At 34.2% G+C, this 22554-nt stretch overlaps 1 protein-coding gene across 1 annotated transcript in view; it reads right to left on the minus strand.

Annotated features, from left to right (window-relative positions):
• Positions 1 to 22554, minus strand: part of DGKB (diacylglycerol kinase, beta 90kDa) — a gene marked incomplete at its 3' end in the record, with an annotated part of 269792 nt that overhangs the window by 61789 nt on the left and 185449 nt on the right. The window contains exon 14 of the mRNA XM_012656843.1: positions 20593 to 20598. Coding sequence (XP_012512297.1) covers positions 20593 to 20598 — 6 coding nt within the window. The remainder of the gene's footprint in view (positions 1 to 20592; positions 20599 to 22554) is intronic.

A 22554-nucleotide genomic window follows, 5' to 3' on the forward strand; every position in this document is an offset into this window, starting at 1 on the left:
CCCACAATTTCTAAACAACATAATGTGAATATTTTTAAAGCTCCATTTTGCAATAAACATCAATTTTCATACTCTGAACTACAACTATACTAAGAAGAGTAAACATTTATAATATTTTATAAGGGAAGACTAAATTATTTAAGCTATATTTAAAAATCAGATTTTTGAACATAATTTAATATCCAGAGGAAAATATTGTGAGTCCCCTCAGAATTCTGAAAATGTTCCCTTAGAATTCTCTACCTGCTGTACCACTTTAACATGTGAGGCATTTCGCAGTACCATCTATTGGATATTTTATATAACTACAACATTACAATCATAGGAGTTTCAAAATTTAGCTATAACTGTAAAATACTTCAAGAGCCATCCCAGAAACTAAATACAATGCTAACCTGACTTCCACGAGTATTACCTCCTCATCACACATTTTAAACTCAATATTATTAGCTGGTAACAATAAAATTTAATTATCATGAGTTATCAATGATCTTTAAAAAATAAGCCACCTCGTCTCATATTCTTTTTAACTTTTACTTGCTATATGTGTTACTTTCCAATACATTTTCTTCTTGACTCAGGAAAAAGAGTGGTAACTAATAGGCATAAGAAGAGCTGACTGAATGTTATTCATTCACTCAGCAAATATTTGTTGAACATTTAGTCTGTGTCAAAATCAGGCTCTAGAGATGAACAGACAAACCCTTCATTGTGGGTGGTAGACACGGTGGTAGTGCTATTCCGTGAGTGCAAGGAACAGTTTCGCAAGAAACATTTAAGTTCAGTTCCTGTTATGCTGACTTCGCGGCTTCTGTGGGACATTGGAGGGGAAATTGACAACGTGAAGTTGAGTATTTGGATCTAGATGGGTGTGGGGAGAACAAGATTACAAAGACATATTTAAAATGTTAGTTGTAGTCATGGAATTGAATGAGATAATATACAAAGAGTGTGACAAGATGAGAATTGAACCTAACATGAAAGCCTAACACAAATTTAAGAATGGAAAGAAGACTAGGAATTCATCAATATTAACAAAGTATAGCTAGAGAGACTAAAAGGAAAACTAGTAGAAAAGTGTTGGATGCGTGTTACAGAATATGAGAGGAGAGCATTTCAAACAGTGTCAAACACTGTAGGGAATTAAAAAAAAAAAAAAAATTGCCCTTGAAAAGGGTCTCTAGTACATGCTACCCGTAGCCCAAGCAGTTCCTTTTCTAACTCGTCAGAGAAGCTATCACCAGCTGCTATGAGTGTTGACTGCTGAGAGCTCCTAGCTATCCTAGCTGTGGCTATGTTCTGAAGGATTCTTTGCTCCTAGGTATAGGCTGGCCCAGGAGGCCACAGCTGATGACTGACTGATAAGCGAGAGAAAAGACCATCTCCTGGCCTTAAGTTAGGAACAATCCTATGATATGATTTTTGCCCCAAAGCCCCAAAGAAGGTTCAGGCCAAGGCTAAACTCTCCCTCTGATCGCTTTCTTGCTTGGAGCTTACCTCTTCCTTTTTCTGCTTCCTTCCCTCCCTTAAAGATTTTTCCTAAAAAATCATCTCTTCTCCCTCCATAAATTATACAACGCTAAATCCCTGTTCCATGCTCTGCTGTTTGGGAACCCAACCTAAGAGAGTGCAATTAGATTTAGTAAGGATGGCAAGAGCAGTTTCAGATCCATTTTATAGTGAGAAGTTAGACTACCATGCTTTGAAGAGGAAGACAGAAAGGAATTTGACACAGTGAGTGTATCTACACACCGGCATATACATACTCATGGCTACGTGAAGAGGCAGACAAGAGTCGGATCCATATGCAAATACAGGACATAGAATTGCACAGGAGAAAGATCTTTAAAGCAGCTCTTTACTGGCATGGGTTCTACAATACACAAAAGTGAAAATGAAACTGGACTGATGGACTCAAATCACAATGCTGTTACGTGCTGACTCACGTAAGCACGCTGTATTAAATCTTGGCCGAATGTTTTCTGTTGTAAATTAAGGAATCGATATATTATTAAAGATTGTGACAAATACTATGAAAGGAGATAAATGGAGAGTCTAAGAGAGAGAAGGGAGAGAATACAAGAGTGAAAGAAATCAGAGATGACTCAAGGATATTGAAGAAATGGAAAACAAATGAAATAACTTCAAAGTGTTTGTGGTTGAGATAAAATAAGAGTAACTTAATAAAGAAGAGAACAATAAGTATAGAGCTGTATTCTTCAAGGATTTGGTTTCTTTGGGGCAAATGGAGCTGAATAGGTCAAGCATTATTAATAGCAACAGAATTTAAACTGATAGGTTTTTGTCATCGGGATTGGACAGCAAGGAGTGGTCACAGAGACCTCAACAGAACTATCTTTATTTCACAGAAAGGGGAACACAGATTGAACTTGTTGAATGAAGAAACAAAGGCAGGAGCAAGTCAAAGATCACTGCATTATATATGAAATTGATGTGTGGACCAAAAGTGATAACATGAATTATTCTTCCTCAGGTTTCAAGTAAGAGTTGAGAATAAACAAGCTATGTTTAACAGTAAAACAGAGGAAATCATGTACATAAATACTTTATGATCACCACTATGTCAGCAGGAATCATTAAAACCACAGGTTACCTTGGCGAGGTGGAATTTTTGCTTAAATGTCTAGAAGTGGTTAAGGGAGTCTGGTTTTTATTGCATTCAAAATTTAAAAATTAAAAGATGGGAATGATATGAAGCATTTTCTTCTATTATCATGCTATTAGATCTGGATGTTTGCCCTGCCTCAACCCCAAACTTCCTTTGAAGGGTACAAGCAGAAATACTAACACAGAAGTTGATACATTTGGGAGCTTTTAATGCCATAGTTCATGACAATTTAGTCTCACTGGTGTTTAATGAGAATAGAAAATTTTGCACACCCTCACCAACACTGGGTACTACTATTTTTTAAGTATTTCCCAAAATGAGTAGAAAAAGTAAATTGCATTGTATTAATCTGTATTTCTTGATTATTTATGGGTTTAAGCTTTTAAATTATTTTTTAAGTTATCTCCTTACACTTTCAAAAACAGGGATTTCGTTGTTGTTGTTGTTATGATGCTTATCTTTACCTTGATTTGTAAGTTTGGGGCTTTATCATTTAAACACAAATTTTGATTGCTCAAGTTAGTTACCATTATCTTTTATCTTTCTCCTTTTAAGAAACAGATAAAAAGGCCATGCCCAGGCAAAAATTAAATGTTTTAATCCATGTTTGATTTATTTTGGAATAAGTATAACCTAGAATTTACCTTACTTTATTTTTCATGTAGGTATACAATAATCTCAACACCACTGTTGCCCCACTAGATTTGATGTCACCTTTACCATATATTATTACATGTAGTTTAATATGACTTTAGATTTTCTAACAGAGCTTTCCATCTTTTAGAGTCATTACTACATTATTTTGATTACTGCAAATTTAATAAATATAATTTTAAGATTTGTTAGAATATGTCTTATTACTCTTCATTTTTAAAGTTTTATAATATGTTTGCATACATTTATTCTTCCAGAAAAACTTAGAATTCATTTTGCCCAGCAAAAAAATGTTTCATGGAAATTTCACCAGTAGATGAGTAAATTGGAAGAGATTTAGGTTCTTTTTGATTCAGTTTTATTTTTTTTTTAGTACACGTATACTGAAGAGAATACTTTAGTTCAGTTATTTATTTATTCACTTTTTGCTTGGGATAGCATGATTTCTTTCCACCTCATTGTCATTCTCCTTTGCACTACAGGAAATTTTTTTAATACTCTTTTACAAATTACTGATTCAGTTGTCCTCGATGTTGATTTCACCCTATCCTGATGCTTATATGTTTAATTTCTGATATGGCATTATTATTTTCCTCTATATCCCTTCTTTATTCTTTAGTCTCTTTCAATTCAATGTATTATAAAGTAGATGTTTTTGTTAATATTTTTGACCTTCTAAAACAATTGCCTTTGACATTTTTCCAACTTTTATCTGCCATATTTCTTTTTTTCTAATTGCAGAACTATTACTATTTTATTTTGGCAACAGTTAGACTTTTTACACTAAAATGCACTTTGGCCATAAGGAATCAGTCTGCATTGACAATTATTATAAACAACAAAACCAAAGAAATCAAACACAACTACATTGATTATTTTAATATTGTTAAGGTATAGACCTTAACAATATTGTTAAGGCATAAATATATATATATGTATATATATATAAAAATATATATATATATTTTGTTATTGTTGTTGGTAAAGGTACTAAGAAACTCAGAGAAAAAATGCAAACTACCTCTGTCAAATATTCAGGGTATTGTGAAATCAATTTCTAAGTTCTAACAATTTTGGCACAAACTCACTGTATTTTATTTTGTTGTATATTGTATATTACATAAGCTGCCTTGAATATTGTTACCAATAACTTATTGAATAGCTTAAATCATTCATTAATGTATAATTTCACATCCTCACTTTTGAATCAGACATATATAATACTCTTTGTTTCTTTTGTCTATTTACAAATTTTCAGCTTTTAATATATTTTAATTTCTTTTTAGATAATGATAACATACAGCTATATGCTTAATATTTCTGAATATCATTAAAATGGCTGATTAGAAGCACCCAGCACTCACGTCCTATACAAATAAGGATAAAAACAGCAAGAAAATAACCATATGTTGAATACAGCATCTCTGGAAGCACATTGAAATTCAGTAAAAAAGTGACAAAGACCCTCTAAGACACAGAAACTCAAGATGGCAGCACAGAAGGAGAAGCAAAACAGCCAGCCAGGATTGGCTCAGAGCCAGGAAAGACTCCCCACTGAAGAGAAAAGGTAAGCAGGAGATCCCAGAAGTCTATATTCCCACCACAGATACTTGCAGTCTTAGCTACAAGAAGGCTTCTCAGCCCTCACAGGCCCTCAGCCTAGTATAGGAAGCTGCCTGGATTCCATGTGACTGCATTGTTCCAGAGAGGAAATTCAAGCTTCTCCACCTACCTCCAACCTCTGAGACACAAGCTGCTGCAACACGGCATCACTTCAACAGCAGAGCAATAATCAGACTACATTCTGCCCTGGTGCCCAAGAGCCCCTGCATCTCCACATCCTTGGGGCCCTGTCAACATCCCCTCCACATCCATCAGAGGGCTGCAGTATCGTGACACCAGCTGGAACCAGTGGTACGACTATGTCCCAGCACCCAAGCCCAGGCAGCTTCTTATACCCCATTAAACAAGTTATTCAGTATCTCAGAGAGGCTAACACTAGGACAGAGGGAGCTGAAATGCATACTCACCAGAGCATGAGAGCCACTTGTCCAATTTGCTGCTGTCAACAGTGACTTCTCCCCCTCTAGCAGTGGGGCCACTCCATGCCCGTGTGTATTGACCAGGAAGCCAAGGACTGGTCTAACTGGGGACCAGTGCTGCCCCTACTGGTGCCTGTATGTGCCACCTAAGGACCCAAGGACCACCCTCCCTAGGACCTGCTGTCACTACCACCTGGTGAACATGGCTCAACCAGCGTCAGGGATCCTGTGAGCTTTTGCATGCTGCTCAGGAGACTGATGAGTGCCTTGCCCAGGGTCTGATACCACCACCACCAGAGCCAACAAGCATCATCACCCAGGGGCCAAATGACTGGCTTGCCTAATATCCCCATCCCCAGCAGGAACATATAGCAGTCTTCACAAACAACTACAGCCGAAGCCATTGAGGATCTTGCAAACAACGCTGACATTGACTATAGCCAAAGAAACCACATGGAGAATACACTACTGGCCTCACCCAGATCCAAAGCCAAAGCACTTTACCCATCTGACACTGTAGACACATCTACAGGAAAAATTCTTACCCTATGAAAGCTACTCCATAAAATTGGAAGAAGTAACTGTTATACTAGAGGGACAGATATCAAAGTAGAGATACAAGAACATGAAAAAGCAACAAAACACGGCACCTCCAATGGAATACAGAAATTCTCTGTAATAGACCCCAGAGAAAAGGAAACCTATGAAATGCCTGAAAAGGCATTTAAAATAATGATCTTAAGGAAACTCAAAATACAAGAGAACACAGAAAGACAATACAAAGAAATCAGATAAACAATTCATGATCTGAATGAGATATTCAACAAAGATATAGATATTATTAAAAATGGAACCAAAGAGAAATCATGTATCTAAAGAGTTTAATGAAAGAAATACAAAATATAATAGAAAATTTCAATAACAAACAAGATCAAGCAGAAAAAAAGAATTTCAGAACTTGAAGATGGTTCTTTTGAAATTACCTAGTCAACCAAAAAAAAAAAAAAAAAAAAACACACACACACACAAAGAAAAAGAGAGACAGAGAGAGAGAAAATAAAATAGAATAAAGAAAGCCTGTGTGATACATGAGACACCATTACGTGATCAAATATTTCAATGTTAGGAATTCCAGAAGAAGAACAGATGAGAAAAGTTATAGGAGACCCATTAAGTGAAATAATAACTAAAAACTTCCTAAGTCTTGGGAGAGTGATACACATCCAGATACAGGAAGTTGAAATATGTTTAAATAGATTCAACTCTAAAAGGTCCTCTTTTAAGCATATTGTAGTCAAACTGTCAAAAGTCAATGACCACAAGAGAAATGAGTCAAGTCACATATTATGAAACTGTGATCATACTAATAGGAAATTTTTCAGCAGAAACCTTACCGGAGAGAATAGGATCATATATTTGAAGTGCTGAAAGGAAAAATAACACCATTCAAGACTACCCAGCAAAGTTATGCTTCAGAAATAAAGGAGAAATAATGTCTTTCCCAGAGAAGCAAAAACTAAGGGAATTCATCACCACTGGCCTGGGCCTACAAAAAATGCTTAAGTGAGTTCTATATCTGGAAGTCAAAGAATGATTTCTACTACAAAAACACACAAAAGTATAAAACTCACTGGTAAAGCAAATAGGGAAAAGAAAGAAATCAAACATTATCATTACAGAAAACCACCAAACTGCAAAGATAAATGATAAGAGAAGAAGCAAGGAACAAAGCATATTAAAAAAACATCAGAAAAGGAATACCAATTTGGTAGGAGTAAATCCTCACCTATCAATACCGATGATGAATATAAATGGATTAAATTCACCAATTAAAAGACACAGACTGGCTGAAAGATTAAATAACCAAGACTCAACTATATGCTACCTACAAAATCTCACTTTACCTGTAAAGACAAACAGACCAAAAGTGAAGGGCTAGAAAAAGATAGTCCATGCAAACAGAAAGCAGAAGTGTGTAGGAGTAGGTATACTTATGTCAGACAAAGTAGACTTTAAGTCAAAAATCATAAAAAAAGACAAAAATAGGTCATTATATAAAGATAAAGGGATTAATTCAGCAAGAGGCTATAATAATTTTAAATATATATGCACCCAACACCAGAGTACCCACATATATAAAGCAAATATTTTTAGAGCTAAAGAGAGAGGTAGACCCCAATACAATAATAGCTGGAGATTTCAACACCCCATGTTTAGCAGACATAAAATCAATAATGAAACATCAGACTTAAACTGCATTATACAGCAAATGGATATAACAGACACTTATAGAACATTTCTTCCAATGGCTGCTGAATACACATATTTCTCTTCATCACATCGGACATTCTCCAGAATAGACCTAAAAACAAGTATCAACAAATTTTAAAAAATCAAAATCATATTAAGTATCTTCTGAGACTAAAGGAATAAAATGAGAAATCAATAACAAGAACTTCAGAAACTGTACAAATAATTTAAATGTGTAAGTTAAACATGCTCCTGAATGGTCAATGGATTAATGAAGAAATTAGGAGGAAAAATTAAAAAAAAAAATTCTTGAACAAATGCAAATAGAAACACCTATGGGATACAGCAAACAAGTTACTAAGAAGGAAGTTTATAGCGATAAGTGCTTATGTCAAAAAATAAGAAGGATTTCAAATAAACTATCTAATGATTCACCTCAAAGAACTAAACAAGCAAGAATAAAACAAACTCAAAATTTTTAGAAGGAAAGAAAGATCAGAGCAGAACTAAACAAAATAGAGACTAACAGAAATACAAAGGATCAATGAAATGAAAAGTTTGTTTTTGGAAAAGATAAACAAAATTGACAAGCCATGAGCTAAACCAAGTAAAACAAAAAGAGAGAATACTCAACAAAATAAAATCAGAAACAAAAAAGGAGACATTACAATTGATACCATAGAAATACAGAGGATCATTAAAGATTATTAACTATATGACACCATATTAGATAACCTAGAGGAAATGGGCAAATTTTTGGAAAACATATAGCCTACTACAATTGAACCAGAAGAAATAGAAAACTTAAACAGACCAATAACAAGTAACAAGACTGAATCAGAAATAAAATGTCCCCTAATAAAGAAAAGCCCAGGACCAGGTGGCCTTGTTGCTGAATTCCTCTAAACTTTTAAAGATGAACAAACACCGATTCTTCTCAAACTATTCCAGAAAACTAAAAGAGAGGGAATAGTTCCTAACTCAATCTATGAGATCAGTATTATCCTGATACCAAGACCAGAAAAAGATACAACAATGACAACAAAAATACAGGCAAATATCCCTCATGAGCATAGATTTAAAAATTCCTCAACAAAATACTAGCAACCTGAAAACAACAGCACATCAAAAAGATAATTCAATATGATCAAGTGGGATCCATCCAAGAAATATCAGAGTGATTCAACATATGTGGATCAATAATTGTGATGCATCACATCAACAGATTAAAAGACAAAAAACATGATCATCTCAATAGATGCAGAAAAAGTATTTGATAAAATCCCTCTTTCCTTCATTATAAAAATCTATCAACAAATTAGGTACAGAAGGAACAAATCTCAACACAATAAAGACCGTATATGACAAACCCACAGGTAACATTATACCAAAAAGGGAAAAGCTGAAAGCATTTTCTCTAAGAACTAGAATAGGGGAAAGATGCCCACTTTCACTACTCTTATCCAACATAGTACTGTAAAATCTAGCCAGAGCAATTAGGAAAAAGAAAGACATAAAGGGCATCCAAATTAGAAAACAGGAAATGAACTTGTCCCTCTTTGCAGACAACATGATCTTATATAGAGAAAAACCTAAAGACCCCATCCAAAACTCTTAGTACTGATAAACAAATTGGGTAACATTGCAAGATACAAATCAACATGCAAAAATCAGTAGCATTGCTATTCACAAATAACCAACTAGCTGAAAAAAAAAAAGCTATTTCATCTACAATAGCTACTAAATAAAATAATAATAATAAAAATACTCAGGAATAAATTTAACCAAGGAGGTTGAAGACGTCTACCAGGAAAACTACAAAATACTGGTGAAAAAAATTGAAAAGGACTCAAGAAAATGGAAATATATCCCAGGTTTCTTCATGGATTAGAAGAATTACTATTGTCAAAATGACCACACTACTCAAAACAAATCTACAGATTCCATGTAAGCTCTATCAAAATACTAATGACATTCTTTATAGAGATAGAAAAAAAAACAATTTTAACATTTGTGTGGAACCACAAAAGACCCCAAATACTCAAAGAAATACTATGCAAAAAGAGCCATCACATTAGCTGGCTTCAAAATATAGTACAAAGTAATAGTAATCAAAATAGCATGACATTGGTGTAAAAACAGATATAGACACCAATAGAACAGAATAAAAATCCCAGAAATACATCCATATATTTATAGCAAACTTGTTTTTGATAAGAACATACTCTGGGGAAAAGGAAAGCCTCTTCAGTAAATGGTTTTGAGAAAACTGGATGTCCATACATGTAGAAGAATAAAACTAGACCCTTATGTCTCACCATATCAAAAAATCATTGCAAAATGGATTAACAACTTAAATCTAAGACCTGAAACTATAAAACTACTAGAAGAAAACAGAGGGGAAATTGTTCAGGACATTGGTCTAAGCAAACATTCTATGAGCAAGACTAAAAGGACAGGTAACAAAGACACAAATAAACAAATGAGAAGATACCAAGCTTAAAAAGGTTTTACACAGCAAAGGAAACAAACAATAGAATGAAGAGGCAATCTGTAGAATAGGAGAAAATATATGCTAACTATTCATCTGACAAGGGACTAATTTCCAGAATACAAAGAACTCAAATAGCTCAACAGCAAAACCAAAAACAAACAAACAAAAAAAATGAAGTAATCACATTAAAAAGTGGGCAAAGGATCTGAATAGACATTCTGAAAAGAAGACAGACAAATAGCCAACAAGCATATGACAAAATGCTCAACATCACTAATCATCATGGAAATGCAAATCGAAACCACAATAAGATATCATCTCACCCAATTAGAATGGCTATTATCAAAAACACAAAAAATAAAAAATGCTAGTGAAGATGCCAAGAAAAAGGCACTCTTATACACTGTTGGTGGAAATATAAATTAATACAGCCACTATGTAGAACAGTATGGAGGTTCCTCAAAAAACTAAAAATAGAATCACCATATAATTCAGCAATCACACTACTGAGTATTTATCCAAAGCACAGGAAACTGATATCTGCACTCCCATGTTTACTGCAGCACTATTCACAACAGCCAATGTATGGAACCAACCTAAATGACCATAAACAGGTGAATGACACAGGGGAATGCTATTCAGTTATTAAAAAAGAATGGAATGCTGTCATTTGTGGAAACATGGATGAACCTGAAGCACATTATGTTAAGTGAAATAATTCAGGCACAGAAAGATAAATATAACTTGTTCTCACTCATATGTGGGAGCTAAAAAAAATTTTGAGCTTATAGAAGTAGAGAGTAGAATTATGGTTACTAGAAGCTGGGAAGGATAGGGGGAGGGAGGATAGGGAGAGGTTGGTTAATGGATAAAAAAATTACACCTAGATACAAGGAACAAATTCGATTTGTTCTATAGCCCTATAGGGTGAATAAAGTTAACAATAAATTTATTGTATATGTTCAGAAAGTTAGAAGAGAGGGTTCTAAATGTTCCCAACACAAAGAAATGATAAATGTTTAAGGTGATGAATATACAAATAATCTTGATTTAATTGTTACACATTTTATGTATGTATCAAATTATCACACTTTCCCCTACAAATATGTACAATTATTACATGTCAACTAAAAATAAAGGGAAAAAAAAACAAAATTGCACAAAAGCAGCAAAAACAAAATGTCACGAGAATACAATTTTAAAAGAATATTTTATGGCCGGGTGTGGTGGCTCACGCCTGTAATCCTAGCACTCTGGGAGGCCAAGGCAGGAGGATTGCTTAAGCTGAGAAGTTCGAGACCAGCCTGCACAAGAGCAAGACCCCATCTCTACCAAAAATAGAAAAATTAGCCAGGCATTTTGGCACATGCCTGTAGTTCCAGCTACTTGGGAAGCTGAAGCAGGAGGATCTGTTGAGCCCAGGAGTTTGAGGTTGCAGTGAGCTATGATGACGCCACTGTACTCTACCAGGGGCAACAGAGAGAGACTCTGTCTCAAAAAAAAAAAAGACTATTTTATGACTTCTTTATTGTTTTTAATATGAGGAACTACAAACTCCACATCAAATTCTATGTACTTCTAGATCTAACACAGACACCTGTGATCTGAACTTGGAGTTTTCAAATACTCCTATCTAGAATAGGTGTTTGGACATTTGAACTGTTTCTTTTCAGATTTGAAAACAGTGGAGAAGGCTGACATTTTTAATTAACCATATGCATGCCAGTCTAATTAATCTTCTTGACTCTAAACTCTTTGGGGTCAAGAGTCAATCCATAGGGCACTGCATCCTGAATATATTAAATAAAAACTCAATTGATCAAATTTTTTAAAAAAAGATTTCCATCATATTTCCTCCTAACTGAACTTCCAATTTATGTCTTACAGCCTTTTGGCTTTTTTAAAAATAAATCTTGACAAACCCAACACGGCATAAGTTTGTTTCTTTAAAAAAATTATTATAGCTTGCCTGAGTATAGCTATGTTTAGGCAGAAATATTGCAGAAACTTGTAGAAATATTTTATAGCTCTATTAAAAAAGAAAACCTCATGAAAATAGAACTTTACCATATTCCTTTAGGTAGAAACAAATATAATTGGCCACAATACGTGAACTTTTTCTTCTAGATTTATCCCTGTTGATATGTGTACATAGTCTACATTATATAGCCGAGGTCAGAATAAAGGTCAGAAACCAACAAAGCCAATCCAACTAAAGATTATTTGTCAGATAAATAGTTCATCTCTCATGTGTAGATTATGTAATCACACCTTAGTGATGCTGGGTTCATCCCCCTTTTCTTATGCTATGTCCTTTTAAATACATGTACATAAAGAATATGCCAAACCAAAATGGATGTACACATATTTTATAAATATTATAGCACTCTAGTGCTTAAGGTGTTCCTCATTGGAGTTTGAATCAGTGAGATTTAATACTACACATTTTAAAAATTAAATAAATAAAAAGCAGCTATCCTTTATGAATAATACCATGAAATTGAGCCTGAGTTAGATTTTCAAAATATGGACAAAATGAGATTCCTTTTTGCCTATCATTACTATGATGACAATTATGAATTGATCTATAATGAATATTAATTAAATGAATATTAAGTAATGACATTGATGAAACATTTATTGAGCACTGACAATGTGCTTTATCCCCACTCTTTTGACAAAAAAGAACACTGCATAGGCACAACTTTTGGTTGATTACATAAAGAATTTCAATAAAATAGATGACTTCAGTAACTATGATTAAAGGTTGAAGAGGTAAATTGAAAATAAAGGTGAAGCAGCCAAAATTATGTAAAATAAAAACTAAAGCTCAGTGCAGCATATATCCTTAGTCAAGTGTTCATACCTCCCCAGCAAATTCTACATTTCTGAAAATTCTATAACTAGCCTAGGAAAAAATGTTACAAAGAATTCAAATTCCAAATTTCACAATCACAGAAAATTCAAATATCTCCCTCCCTCCTTTAATTAGCTTATGTTTAGCATTGGGGTTGTCATTATTAACTCTCCTCGGTTAGAGATAAGTCATAGATAGAAAAACAGAAATACCCCTTTATATTTGGGCTGCGGGGAAGAGACAACACTCCATACTTCCGCTCCCCAACACACCTTCTGACATTGCTGAGGAGTAATGACTTAGTTAAACACATGCTCTAAAGAAAGATTTAACATACTCTATGCTATTTAAGACTTAATCACCATATTTACAATGCATAATTTAGTAGAATTCTTAAAATTGTGGAAGAGCAAGTAAGATTGGAAAAAGAGAAGTTAATATGGCATATGGTTCCCTGAGGGTGTTATAGGTAGAGATACGTAGATTGTTGCTTCAGCAACACCACAGCTTGTCCAAGTTTTTAGAGTTACAGTGAAGAAGAAAGAGAGAGAGAATTAGGACCATTTGTACTTTCAGCAACATGGCTGCAACTGGAGGTCATTATCTTAAGTGAAACAAGCCAGGCACAGAAAGACCAATATCACATGTTATCACTCAAATGTAGAAACTAAAAAAGTTAATCTCATAAAGGTAGAGAGTAGAATGACAGTTACCAGAAGCTGGGAAGGGTTTGTGTGTTGGGGGAACGGGGGAGGAGACGTTGGTTAATAGGTACAAACACACAGCTAGACAGAAGGAATAAATTCTAATGTATAATAGCACAGTAAGGTGACTATAGTCAACAACAGTGCATTGTATTTTTCAAAATAGAAGAGAGGACTTGAAATGCTCCCAACACATAGAAATGATAAATGCGTGACGTGATATCCTAAATACCCTGACTTAATCATCTCACATTCTATACATGTAACAAAATACTGCAAGTACTACATAAATATGTATAAATATTATGTATCAATAGAAAATAAAAATGCATAAAAATAAAAATAAGCTTAAGTAATTAAAAAAATATAAAAAATATTTTAAAAATTGATGTCTTCCAAATAGTTTGGTTGTCCTTTCTGTGAGATAACAAGCTTCATTATTTATTTAGTTGGCATTTTTATTAACTCCATTCTTAAAGGTTAATACGATACTATAACAAGAAAAAGTGCTCCAGGAAGCACACATCACAATTGGTCCAAAGGGGCACAATGCTGAACACATTCATTGTTTCACATTCTATCACTTTCTATTAACGGTTACTACTTTTATTGCATATTCTGATGATATGCTTGCTTTTAAATAAGCTAAACTAATGACCTTTAAATTTTAAATTGATGTTAACATTTAAAACAATTGTTCATTCTAAAACAAATTTTCTATTTTTTGGAAACATTCTAATCACTATGTTCCTGATCGTAAGTGGGTTTATAGCAGAGAAAGATATAAAAGCTGTGAAATCGGACAAGTTTGTAGAACAAAATAATACAATATGGGAAAAATGATACTTTGCATTATGGATTAGAGAGTTGCCAGAAGAAACCATTCTTCATAAAGATGTTCACTAAAATGTTACTTATAATAAGAAAATAAGTAATTGGAAAGATGATAGATACACTGTTTCAATTAAATTGTGATATCGTCACTTAATGAGATTATTCAGCCATTAGTAGTGATATTCCATAGGATATGAAAATACATAAACATTTAATGATATCAGTTTAAGTGTTAAAATAGGATGCCACATGGTATATGCAGTTTAATTGCAAAAATGTCAAAAAATCTAAAAATCAAGAAGATAAATTTAATGGTGATTCTATTTATATATTAATAATGGTTCTTTTATATAACTGCATTATAGATTTTAATTTTTTCCCTTTTTAATTTTTGTATTATTTTTTAAATTTATTTCATGAGTGCTTAATTATTTCATAATATAGAGTTCAAATTCACTTTTTAAATTCTAACATAATACTTTTTATAACAATAATGTTAGCTTTCAATGAACACTCACTACCCACTAGGCATATTTCTAAGCAAATCAATTCATTTGATTCCATTTTACAAATGTAATGCAGAGGAACAAAATGTTAATAACTTGCCTCGTATCATAAAACCAGTGAAAAGCTGGGATTTAAATTGGATGGTATACTGCCAAATGGTGTTCTAAGGTGATTGGACCTATTTATTCCTCCACCTGTAATGTATGAATATGCGGTTGCTTCTTAACCAAGCTCAGGGTTTTTACTTGTTTTAGTCATTCTGGCAGGTGTATTATGTTATCTCCTTATATTTAATGTGTATTTTTCTGATAAGTAATGGTAGTGAGCACACCATGTGTTTGTAGGTCATTTGTATATATATTTCATTCAAATTCTTGTTTTTGTTTTAGTCTCTTGCCCTTTTGAATTGCATCATTTGATTATTACTAATTTATATCAATTCTTTTTATATTTCGTACACAATTAATTTTCCGCCATTCTGAAACTATTTGAAGGAATGACTTACTTGCCCACAGATCCAGAGCTCATGTTAGAACTTCTTTAACTTATAGTCCTCTAGCCTTTCTGGCTATCATTAAACCATGCTTATTTCTTTCTTTCTTATCAATCTTTCTCACTTCACTTCTTTTCTAAAATTTTCACTGGGAACTCTGGAAAAACTGTTCAAAAAAATCCAAATTATCCTTTTCCTCTCTAAGTCATTGCCCTTTCCCTTGAACACCTCTGAAAAGAGGTTGCTCACTCTCTCACCCATTATTGGTTTTATAGTTTTAACGGAAATCTCTTGGCTTTCCATCAAAATCATCATTCCTCCATCCCCAAAGTAGAATCTCTTTACTTGAGCTTCATAAAATTTAATAGCTCTTCTCTCTACCCTTATTCATTACTGTCATATACTAACCATTTCATCAAGCCCCTGCCATTCTCCTGGGTGGTTTTAAGGATAACATCCAATCAACCACTCTCGGAGTTCTTTGACCTTCTAACATTTAGTGAACTTCCCCTGCATGTCAACTGAGATACCCAGATCCATGGTTGTATATTGGACCTTACCATTATCTGAAAATAATCTCTTCTGAAATTTCATCAAATCCTAATATTCTGCTCTATGCTATAGTCCTTTCCCCTAGGTCCCTCATTTTCTTACTCTGTTGGTGTCTTTTGACCATTCACATCACAATCTCACTATGATACTTTCATATCTCTTCTGCTCCCTGTTTTAAATTTATTTTATGTCACACTGCTGGCAAAGTTGTCTTTCTATAACACAAAGCTACTCATGTAAGCTCAACTTATATTGGATAATGCGAAACTCCTTGACAAGACAGGCCAACATTTCGCTATCTCAGACCTTGTCCTGTCTATTTCTCCAGCCCTCACCTTTATGCATAACCCCTGAGAAACATTCTGCTGTTTCATGACCACACTATGTACTCTATCGTCACTGAGACTATTCATAAAGCTTACGCAACATTTGCCTGCCAGATACCTATTTATTGTTCAAGATTCAGCTCAGGCATCATTTCTTCAAGAAAATTTTTATTTACTCCTTGATTTACTCTCAGAATGGATTATGATTACATCCTCTAGAGCTCCTATAAATTAATACTTATCACACAATAATATGTCATCTGTTCGCCTGCCTTGACTCATAGACCCTGAGTTGCAAGAGAGAAGGGAGTTGTTCTTAACTGTTTTTTTAGCTCCAGTGACATTAGCAAAAGTCAATGGAAAGAAGACAGAAAGAAAGTTAGATAGAAAGAAAGATAGAGAGGAAGGAAGGCAGGAAGGAAGGAAGACAGCAAGCAAGCAATGAGGAGAAAAGGGAGAAAGAAGGAGATAAAATAGTTAAAACAGAAAGAATCTATCACTACAGATGTATTAATATATAAAAGTAATGCACACAGACTATCAATGTGATCTAAAAGATACCTTAAATACACAAAAATAACATTAGCATATAAACAGTGGATATTTAATTGTCATATAATCTCAACTTTGAATAATCAGCAAATTAACAGTATATCATCCCTAAATTTTAATTTATCAATTTTAAAATATTGACATTGAAATGGAAAAATAAGTATCACCTTTATCAGAGAATAAGAACCTTGTTTTTAAGTTACAATGTAAAATTTATACATAGAGAAAACTAAACTAAATAATGAAGTTACATATAACAGAAATGATTTTTGTGATAATATGATTCATTTCATTATTCAAACATAAAGTCCTCATGAGATATCTCAAATCTTCTTGTGTTGATAGTGGCAGCATTAATTGAATAAAATCCTTCCCCTAACCAAAGAATATATAAAAAAGTGCAGTCTTATAGAAGCACTTTACCTTATCACATACACAAAAAATGTGTAAAACTTAGAATGTGTGTAAGACTAACCCATATTCTAGAAAAATTGATCAAATTTATAGCTTCTTGTATGAGATTACTCTAAAAATCAAACAGTCTATTCAGCCTATTCCATTGATTTCTGTGAAAAATTTATGTACTATCAAAATAATTTTAAAAGTACTAACTGAGGCTATTATAGTGAAGGGAAATTTAATAGCGTAGTAATAAAGTCATAATTAGCACATACAAATAAATAACATATATTTCAACATCATAGCAAAATGGGTATAAATTTAACTCCAAGCTTCTTAAGTACAGAAAATAAAAGGGTAATGACTCATAAAATCCAAAAGATAACAAATTGTGATGAACAGAGCTAAAAGGGACTTTTGTCAGATAATGGAGGACATTTGTGACATACCTTTTTTGTTACACATAGAAGGTTATCATATGATTAATTTTTTAAAATGCCTTTCCATGCAGGCTGATGCCATAATGGTGAGGCTAAATTTAATTTAAGCAAAACTGTGAGGGGCTAAAGCAACAGAAAATACACCTGTCTTCGGTTAGGCGTAAAATTTAGAAAGTATAATAGCAAGTGGCTTGTATGGTCACCAAGCCACGTTTCATACAAGATTATTAATTTTTTTTTTTTGCAATGTCACTTTGTTTTGGATCGGACAGCAGAGACTTCAGGGTATGATCTGTAGGAAGAATCAAGAGTGAATTTTTAAATGGATTCTATTAAAGACAGAACATCTGTTTTGACAATAAGTTGGGAAGGGTTAATGACCTTTTATAAAAATTAAATTGCTTATCAAGAGTCCTAACTGAATAGTTTGGATTCACCCTAAATTTATTTGGAGTTAAAGTCAGGGGAGACCTGAAAGAAATCTACCTTTGAAACAGGAATTCTTTTCAATATGGTAGTAAATAGAGTATGGTTGTAATAATTTTTCATTGAAAATTTTTCAAAAAAAGCATTTTAAGTACCTAGACACAGCCATTAAAAATTATTGATAGAAAATCCACATCAAATAAATTTTAAGCAATACAGGTTTCTGATAGTACTCTCAAAATATGCTAGATGTCAACTGCAACCTAGAAAATAGTAATTATATCTGATGTATGAAGTCATTGGTAACATTTTTTTCCGTTTGAATGCAAAAAATCATATGATGATTATTTTAATTACCGAGTAGTTGATTTTACCCCATTTTTATGGCAATAGCCATTATTAAGACCAATTATCTGTGGAAGCCATTTGTAGTGCATGCTTATAAAAAGCACACCATCCATGCAGAGAAGATGCTTACCTTGCTGATCTCCATAACAGGTGAGCATATATCTACTGAATCATTAACCTAAAGTTAATAAGTGTTGGGGAGGAATGAGAAGGCTGATATAATTTTTTTTTAATGACACCAGAAAATATGTTCTAAAATACCATGAGACTATTGATATGGATCTTGAACTTGTGGCATGTCATTAAGATGCAAGGTTACATGAGCTTCAACCAGAAATTAGGGATACATATTGTATTTATATAGTTTAGTCAATAACTAATCCCTGACCACAGAGTGAATGGCAAAGAGGGGAAAAAAACCATGTATCTTAAGTTCTGTCTTTTACATTTTCTAGAATGTGATAGAGATAGTATCAATGGCCATTTTGCAATAACTGAGTAGGAACCTCATCTGCTCTTCTTAGAGAAGATTAGTACAAGTCACCGGAGTATATAATTTCTTAAGAAAGAAACTAGTATTGAGGAATAAAAAAACAAAATAAGACTATACTATTTGTGATATAATGGTTTTCTTTAAACCAAGGGTTACAGATCATGCAGTGTGGAATTATTCCTCAGAAGTTAATGAGAGTTCACAGGACAAAAATGTTCAGAGCCCATCAGCTGGAGCAGATTAAGTAAGTAAGATTAAGCAGGCAGAACAACTTCATTCATTCATTTAAAGTATGGATATTTAAATAGTTAACAGATATAATAGTCAATGTATTTATTCCGTGATAAGAAAGTAACCTTTAACTCTTACTTAGTAAATTGCAGAAAATTTTAAAGTGAAGTGATTTAGGCTGATTTATTAACATATACAAGACCCCTAAAGGCTTCAGAGAACAGTTGTACTTAGAGAATGACAAACAGTTTATGGCCATACCACCCTGTACCACCCAATCTCATCTGATCTCGGAAGCTAAGCAGGGTTGGGCCTGGTTAGTACTTGGATTGGAGAATGACAAGCAGTTCAATTATCCTTGATTTCTACTATGTAAGGTTGTATATGAGTGACTGATCAAGTTAAAGAGCCTTGTTTACTATACTAGAGAGTTTGGAATTCAAATAGAGAATCACCAAAAATATTTTATGCATGAGAGACATATTATATTTGCATTTTTGGAAGTGGACTCAGGAAGCAGGTTGGGGATAAAGGGAAAGGAGGCAGTTTAGCCAGGATGCTACTGGGACAGTCGTAGGAAATCTCTGGGAAGGTGGCATAGGAGACAGTTGTAGTCAGGCCGAAGTAAAGAGACGGGATTAAGGACATTAGAATAGTATTCCTAATGATTAATTTGATATTCGAGATGAGAAATCAAAAATGGTTCTTGAGTTTTAGGCTTAGGAGAGTTGGAGTACAAAGGTTCTAGTCACTGAGGTGAGACAGATGAAAGGCTTCTGTTTGGATTTGGACAAAAAGTGACAATGAAGATCTCAGTGTCCGGCTCTGGAGTGATACCACTTGGGTTCTAATTCAGGATTGCCACGTACTACTCATGTGGCACTGAGAAACTCACTTAACCTCTTTGTTAGGTTCCTCATATGTAACATGGGGGCAATTATAATATTTATCTCATGGGATCACTGTGAGGATTAAACAAATTCACCAATAACGCAACCCCTTTGTAATTTTAATTCTTTCCTCACTCACTCTCACAACCTGACACCATTAACTCCACTAACCTTGATTCCAACAATCCTTGGCTCCACTGTAATCCACAGTGTATTACTCCTAACATCTATTACTGTACTTCACCCTTCATGTCTTTACTTCCTTCATTTTCCAGCTTAATTCCATGGTTAATCCTTATAATCACTGCTTTGTATACATCCTCAACTCCCTGGCTGCTCTTTCTGAACATCTTATTTGGCAAAAACACCATCTCGAGTGGGCTATGCCTATCCCCCTCCTGGAGCTGAAAAGTAACTGGAGAAATATAACTGAATGTGACTAGAGAAAAACACTCATCCAAGCTTACTGACCTTGTACTAAATGTGTTGTGATTAACTACAGACAGCTGCTTTTTATTCCTTGGCAATCATACTACATTTCCTTTGACCCATTTAGCCCCCACTTTCCTAGGTGACTGCTGCATAACTTCTTCCCAATCCTCAAACTAGCACATCTTCCATCATCCTCACTCCAGCTAATGACTCAGCTTCCTATTTCTCTGAGAAAATAGAAGTGTTATATCTTTTTTCCACTTTTGCCCCCTCAACACAGCACAGATTGTTCCTTTTGAAATGTAATCGGATCATTCTCTCTCCTGGTCAAAATCCTCTGCAACCTTTCTGGCAACAGGGACCAGTCTCATGCAAGACAATTTTTCCACTGATTGGGGGTGGGAGGTGCAGGGGTGGAGGCAGAGCTCAGGTGGTGATGTGCGACCCTGTTTTCTTAACACGCCATGGATTGGTACTGGGCGCAGCCCAGGGGTTGGGGACCACAGCAGTCTAATGGCTTCCTACTTCATTCAGAGAAAAAGCTGAAAGATTTTACAGTGAACTAAATTGCTCTACACAATGAAAACTTTATTACATCTTTGACTTTCTCTTCTACTATTTTTCCACCTACTCACTCAGGGCCAGCAACTAATCTCCTCGATGCCCTTCAGATATGTCAGGTGTCTACTGCCTCAAAATCTGCATCCTTGCTGGCTCCTCTATCTCTGAAGTTCTGTCCCCAGAACTCAACTGTTTACTCAACTACCTCTTCAACGAACTCTATCTTGACTGCCTCTTTTATAATTGCAGCCCCAGCCTTTCTTCTCTTTCCCTGCATTAATATTGTCCTTTACATTGAAAAGACAACCAGTAGTTCTCTGTTGTATATATTTAAGGAATTCAAGATAATGTTTTCATATAGTTAAACAAAATTATGAGAAGCCATTGTTTTGGACTGAGCTCCTACACTAGGCCCCAACAGACAATATCAAACCAAAATAACCAAAATGGAGTCACTTACACTAAATGTCACATAATCAAGGTGAAACTTTAAGGATACAGACAGATCCCAAAACAGACCAGTTTTTTTGTGTGTGTTTTTTTTCCTGAAAACAAGAGATACCAATCTACCTGAGTTAGCATAATAAGGATGTACTCTCTGCTTTATCCCTCACCAGAAAGATAATCTGAAGTAACCCGATGTTAACCAAGCAGCTTTTTCTTTGTATTGTTCTGTTTTCTTGTTCCCACCTTACAAAGCCCACTGTTCTGTCATTGTGCGGTGGGAGCTCTCATTCTATTCTGCAGAATGGAGGCTGCCCCTGTTCGTGAATCGTGAACAAAAGCTGATTACATCAATAAATTTGTGTGATTTTGTCTTTGACAATGTACATAATGAAATGATTACTACAGTCACTCAAACTAATATACCAATCTCCAGATATAGCTACCTTTTTTGAGGTAAGAACATTGGAATTCTAGTATTTCGGCAAATTTCCAGTATACAATACAATATTATGAACTATAGTCATGCTGTACATTATATCTCTAGACTTATTCACCTTATATAACTGTAACTTTGTGCTCTTTGACCAACATCTCCCATTCCCTCTCCCCCTGCCCTTAGTAACCAACATTCTACTCTCTGTTTCTATGTGTTTTAATACAACCAGGTACCAAATAATTTACTTATTTGTATTGCTTATTGGATGGATACTTTACTCCTTCTGGAATGTAAACTCTATAAAGGCAAAGATTTGGTTTTGCTTTTTACTGTTTCTTTCTACCTTTTGGCACATATTAGGCACTCAATAAATATTTATTGAATTAACTAATTAATATTTATAGCATAGTGTCTGGTATAGTATATTTGCTAAATAAATAAGAACTATCATCATTACATTTAATATAATAATTCAGGCCGGGCGCGGTGGCTCATGCCTGTAATCCTAGCACTCTGGGAGGCCGAGGCGGGTGGATTGTTTGAGCTCAGGAGTTCGA

The sequence above is a fragment of the Propithecus coquereli genome, unplaced genomic scaffold, assembly GCF_000956105.1.
Source record: "Propithecus coquereli isolate 6110/MARCELLA unplaced genomic scaffold, Pcoq_1.0 Scaffold520, whole genome shotgun sequence".
NCBI classification, from domain to species: domain Eukaryota; kingdom Metazoa; phylum Chordata; class Mammalia; order Primates; family Indriidae; genus Propithecus; species Propithecus coquereli.